General features: G+C 38.4%; 1 protein-coding gene across 1 annotated transcript; it reads right to left on the bottom strand.

The window, feature by feature from the left end:
- Positions 1–280: 280 nt before the first annotated feature.
- On the bottom strand, positions 281–5,618 carry LOC120534678. The gene is made up of 7 exons (XM_039762269.1): positions 5,534–5,618; positions 5,069–5,223; positions 4,840–4,976; positions 4,620–4,713; positions 3,841–4,009; positions 3,598–3,742; positions 281–824 (listed from the first exon to the last, which is right to left on the bottom strand). Exons 1-7 carry the CDS (start codon positions 5,616–5,618, stop codon positions 281–283), a joined length of 1,329 nt encoding a protein of 442 aa, XP_039618203.1.
- Positions 5,619–6,180: the final 562 nt, after the last annotated feature.

Here is a 6,180-nt window from a genome sequence, read left to right on the forward strand (position 1 = left end):
AAGCTGAATATTTTTGGAAGTCGTTTTTAGTTTGTTTTTAGTTTTAGCTATTTTAGGGGGATATCTGTGTGTGCAGGTGACTATTACTGTGCATAATTATTAGGCAACTTAACAAAAAACAAATATATACCCATTTCAATTATTTATTTTTACCAGTGAAACCAATATAACATCTCCACATTCACAAATATACATTTCTGACATACAAAAACAAATCAGTGACCAATATAGCCACCTTTCTTTGCAAGGACACTCAAAAGCCTGCCATCCATGGATTCTGTCAGTGTTTTGATCTGTTCACCATCACCACAGCCTCCCAGACACTGTTCAGAGAGGTGTACTGTTTTCCCTCCTTGTAAATCTCATATTTGATGATGGACCACAGGTTCTCAATGGGGTTCAGATCAGGGGAACAAGAAGGCCATGTCATTAGTTTTTCTTCTTTTATACCCTTTCTTGCCAGCCACGCTGTGGAGTACTTGGACGCGTGTGATGGAGCATTGTCCTGCATGAAAATCATGTTTTTCTTGAAGGATGCAGACTTCTTCCTGTACCACTGCTTGAAGAAGGTGTCTTCCAGAAACTGGCAGTAGGACTGGGAGTTGAGCTTGACTCCATCCTCAACCCGAAATGGCCCCACAAGCTCATCTTTGACGATACCAGCCCAAACCAGTACTCCACCTCCACCTTGCTGGCGTCTGAGTCGGACTGGAGCTCTCTGCCCTTTACCAATCCAGCCACGGGCCCATCCATCTGGCCCATCAAGACTCACTCTCATTTCATCAGTCCATAAAACCTTAGAAAAATCAGTCTTGGCATATATTCTGGAAACCAATTCACTCCATGACATAAAGTTACTGTCAACATATTCAAAGAGCAATTTCATTTCATATTGAGCAACTCCTTCTAGGATGTCATGCATTACATCAAAAGAGAAATTGTGGCATACATGAAAAAATTTTAGATTGTTGAGTGATGATTTTCTTTTGAGGCCATATGATGATTTTATATGATGATGTGATGAGATTTGTGGGTCCGATTCCAATTGAAGGCAGTGGCGCTCATAGACTACACAATCACGTAAAACAACCCTTGGGTCATCCTCATTGTAAATAACCTGGGCATCTGCCTTTTCAGTCAAACATAAACGACAAAAATACTGACCACTAAAAGATTCAGAGAAGCCAAGGATTGAGTGCATTCCCAAGTTGTCTCCATTCACTTGACACAGAGTGCCATAAATTGTCCCTGTGGAAATTGGCAGTTCAATGCCATTGGTTTCTAGAATACTGATGTCATGGATCAAAGGCTCCAGTATGGGCTGGAACCCATCCATCCATCCATTTTCTAACCCGCTGAATCCGACTACAGGGTCACGGGGGGTCTGCTGGAGCCAATCCTAGCCAACACAGGGCACAAGGCAGGAACCAATCCCGGGCAAGGTGCCAACCCACCGCAGGACACACACAAACACACCCACACACCAAGCACACACTAGGGCCAATTTAGAATCGCCAATCCACCTAACCTGCATGTCTTTGGATTGTGGGAGGAAACCCACGCAGACACGGGGAGAACATGTAAACTCCACGCAGGGAGGACCCGGGAAGCGAACCCGGTCTCCTAACTGCGAGGCAGCAGCGCTACCACTGCGCCACCGTGCCGCCCGGCTGGAACCCATATTTTTTCAAATCGTGAGCATGAAAAAGTGCAACTAAATGGATATTCATCCGTGTTGAATTACATTTGGGCGGAAGATTTTTTAGTACAAAATAAAGTGCTCCAACTTTGTGTATCCCGTGTTTGCATCCAAGGGGATTTGCTGTTTCAAAATCATCATAATATAATTGGATCTGCAACGCAGTGGAATGTCTGGAAAATAATGGATGAGCCTTGAAGTAACTTCCATCACAAACGTCCTTACAATCATTTGATCGCTGCCTTTCTGAAGATTCCCTAATCAATCTACATACATCTGAATTTTGACACATAAATTTTAAAGTTTCTAATATTGGTACATAAACAAAGGTATCTTTTACTGGGACCTGATCATAACAGCCTGTTTTTTTTATTGCGTCTCACATCATACCTTATGCCAAGTCCAATTTCAACTGGCTCAACTGCACTCCATTTATCAATGAAATAATTGGTTCTTTTGCTTTCTGTGTTAAAGCAAACAAATGGGTTTTCAAAATGTCTAAAACTTCTCTCGACTGCCAACCTGACTGGATTATCAAGAGGAATAGATGACAAAAGTTTGTGTGTGAACTTCAGAAGTAAGCTCTTCAAGGTCTGAGACAAGTACTGAAATTAAACTGTTTGCCACACCGCTGCATTGTAATTTGGCCAAAATTGAAGCACACATAGCCTTTGTATCTCTTTCAGAAAGGCAGTCATCATTGTTGTAAAGACAATCTGTGGGAAAAGCTGGGGCATCACTGTCACCATTGTTCTCAAAAGAAGAGGCACCCCGGGAATCACCAACGCCTGTCTGTATAGAACCTAACTGATTACTATCAACATCTTGGGATGACTGTGGTTCTACATAATGCAAACTATTATCCTCAAAATGAACACTGTTGAAATGTTTCCTAAACCCTGAAAAAGTACAAAACCGGCGCCTACAATCGCCTTGCATACAAATCAACCTGAACTTCAATGAAGGATAGAAACTGTGTGTAACTCGCAAGTGAGATATCAGCTGCTGGCTATTTGCATACAAACTCTCACAGCAAAAACATTTAAACATTGTTTAACAAATTTCACACGTAGTTCTCTTTACTCTTGGCGACTCGTTTGTTAGACCTAATATTCTGTCTTTTCTGTGACTTTGTCGCCGCCTATCGCCGAAAAGAGGGAGATCGCCGTTATAATTTATAATTGTTTAAAGAAAGGTTTATTAAAACGCCGCAATATAAAAGAACATATTTCCACGGAGCTAACACTCCCATCGGAAACACTATGTCAATGTTGTAGACTGTTGTCTGTAGAAAGGTGTAGACATTTGCCAGGGATTCCTCATAGGTTAGGTTAAAGATGTAATGAACTTTGAAAAGTTCATCTGTGGCACTCAGGGAGGTGGCTCCTGCACAGGGGATGAGCTGCTTGTCAACAACGACATCAAAATTGTCAATCGTCTTCTTGGTTCGTCCTACTGCAAGTAGGTATGGTTGGTGGCCTTCTCTTCCCATGAGATGTTCTTCAATGCTGGTACAGGACTATAAAAGAATGACAAGTTATATTTTACAGCTGATGAATGCACGGCCCTTTAAAAAAAAAAAAGAACAGAATTCTTTAATACATTAAACAGTTCAAACCACGACTAAGAATTTATCAGGGTGAAAATCTGAAAAGTGCTACAGCTAAAATTTAACAGAAAGTAAGTCTGGAGGTGATCTGCAACTACAAGATACATAGCTGTTTGTAATTCATGTCATGTCCAAAAGGAAGAAAATCTACTAGAAAAGACAGACAAGTGCAGGCCACTGTGACACGGTTAAAATTGATATCAAGTTTGTATGCCATCAAGAAGTGAAAAGAATGAGAACAACTTCCTTCAGTATCAACCAAATAAATGCATCTATGACTGTACAACACATTGATCCCACGTTGTAATTCACCTTCTGAAAATGTACAAGCCTGTCAACAGCATCAGTGGGACTGATTTTAACTTTCTTTCTCCCTGCAGAAGGTGGTAGCAAATGCAACAGCAACAAGAAAGAGGAAATGTCACTGTCCCATTCTGATGGAAAATGAGAAGGGATCAATGTTCAGAAATATAAATTAGTATGTAGAATAGATAGCCTTGCCTGCCATTTAAAACCTCAAAATACCGCTTACCGTGTTCAGACTGTTGTTTCTCTGCTGCACTGATGTGACTTTGAAGTTCTGCTGTCAAAGTGAGAGACTTTGCTTCTTCAATGACTTTTGGCTTGAATGCCATCTCCCACTGCTCAAGCAATTTTGCAGATGTTTCAGCATTAAACAGCAAAATAAAGTCTTGATTTAACTAATGATTTTGCATACAACAAAACATAATGGCATCATGCTTGAATCACACTTAATCCCTTAAACCAAGAAATAAACAGGAAAGGATTTTTATACTTACCAACCCTTTTACTTCTAAAAATCTTGGAAAGATTTTTAAGATGTCAGTTGACCTTTCCGGGTCATGAACGAGCTCTTGCCGATGCTTAAAGGTTTGCTTCATCTTTTGCCTAACTTCAGTCTCATCAGCGGTGTGGAGAAGGAGTGAAATGGCTTCTCTGCATGCATCTCCATCAAGTTGTTCAATGTCCTCTATTTTTCTTCGACGACTTGGTCCTCTAGTCTTATGAGACATCAAGTAAACACGTTTTGGATTGACAGAGTTTTAAGCCGCCAAGAAATAAATCCTGTTCCCTTCTCGGGGTCATAAAAATGTTCCTAAAATGAAAGAACAAACAAAGAAGCAATAAAGTACATTTATTAAATCTCAATAGTAAATTAGAACTACATAAACACTAACATTGAAAATCACACCAAACGAAAAAGTGTTAAATAAAATCCAGGTATTTCTTTTAAATAATTGCAGTATTCAACTACATAAAAGTACGTGAAAGTGACTAAGGTGTGCTTACATAGCCCTTCGATGAATATGGGTCTCTTAGAGCAGGGAAAAGAGAAACAATGCCCAAGGCATACGTCTCTCTCTGTTTAAGTGTGGGAATCCTCCTGACAAATTGTAGAAGATTAAGTAGAACTTAGTCATTTATCCAATACTTAAACCTCCATATATGTATGAATAGACACAAAGCAAGCCTGATATTGTGTTGATTTATTAATTCTCTGATAGCTTACCCATGAACCTCTGTCATATGGCTAACAAGAACATTAACAAGCTGTCGTCTTGTGCTGTGCTTCAGTGTTTTAGTTAGCTCATATTCTTCGAGAACATCCAAACCAACAGGTTTCTGTTTCAGGGCATTTTGAACAATCTAGTTATTAAAGACAAAAAAAAACATGAAGGAATGGTATGATGACATCACACACAAAAGTTACCCGTGAATGCAGATATTTCCACATTTACCTGTTTTGCCTTTTCAGCACTTGTGATTTCTCTGCCATTATTAAAGTTTGAGCTTGCAGACGGGTTCAGTTTAGTTCTCTCCAACCCTTCTACATCACTGGAGTTTGAAAGTGGATCAGTGCATGTACTTGGTGGTGAAATTTTAATTATCAAATATTTTATTAAGTTGTTTAGTCATTTCAGAAAAAAAAAATTAATACCACCAGAAACATCCAGATCAGCAAAAGTCCTTGTGGAGGACATTTTACTGTGAAGCATATCTGTGAGTTGCTCTGAACCAACTCTTGAAAAATATCTTCCTCCACATTAGTATTTGTCTCATCAAAGACTTGAAGTGCATCATTTGCTGTAAGCCCAAATTTTTTTTTTACTAAAACAAGATACATTTGGTTATGAAATGTCAATAAAATTAACTTTTTGAATCAGCTGAAACATTATCCAACACATAATTAAATTCAAATTTACCTTCGTTTAGAAACTCCTCAAATGTGAACCCATCTTGCAATTTGATGTATTTCTTCACCTGAAGATAATTCACCTTCACCAGCATGATGAGACCTCATGAAAGAACTTCAATCTTAGCTTTGAGAGAGCAGTTGTTTAACAATCTCGGTACAACAGTTTAATATATTGGCTAAAGCAACTTAAACTGTCATTAAATTTTTTAACTTTGTTTTTGCTACATACAATATATATTTCAGAACATAAATGTATCTAATATGGAGGCATATTTTGGTCAAAATTAAATACGCAGACAACTAAATCTAAGAATAATTACATTTCAAGGTGTGTTTCGTATCTTGTCAGCGGCATTGAAATAAGTAAATGAGTACATAATTAATTTAACACACAAAGAAATAAATAAGGAAATGCAGTGGAACCTCGGATTTTGATTATAAATTCGTTCCTAAAGGCTGTTTATAAACCGATTTGTTTAAAAACTGAAACCATTTTCCCCATCATACCAAATCATGTAAAACTGATTCATCCGCTCCCGAACCCCATGACTGCTTATTTAAACCTTTATAACCACACTTCATGCATAAAATCGTATACTAGAACAATGAAAATGCATACAATCTTACACAAAAGAATAAATACATAAAATATAG

This window comes from Polypterus senegalus, chromosome 8 (assembly GCF_016835505.1).
Source record: "Polypterus senegalus isolate Bchr_013 chromosome 8, ASM1683550v1, whole genome shotgun sequence".
Taxonomy (NCBI): Eukaryota; Metazoa; Chordata; class Cladistia; order Polypteriformes; family Polypteridae; genus Polypterus; species Polypterus senegalus.

Bases quoted from the DNA above. Each gene is read 5' to 3' on its own strand.
- LOC120534678 (XM_039762269.1), bottom strand. From the start codon at position 5,618: ATGCTGGTGAAGGTGAATTATCTTCAGGTGAAGAAATACATCAAATTG. The intron at 4,977-5,068 runs GTAAATGTGGAA...TTTAATAACTAG, and splicing joins GTGCTGAAAAGGCAAAACAG to ATTGTTCAAAATGCCCTGAA. The intron at 4,714-4,839 runs GTAAGCTATCAG...ACAATTTGTCAG, and splicing joins CATATGACAGAGGTTCATGG to GAGGATTCCCACACTTAAAC.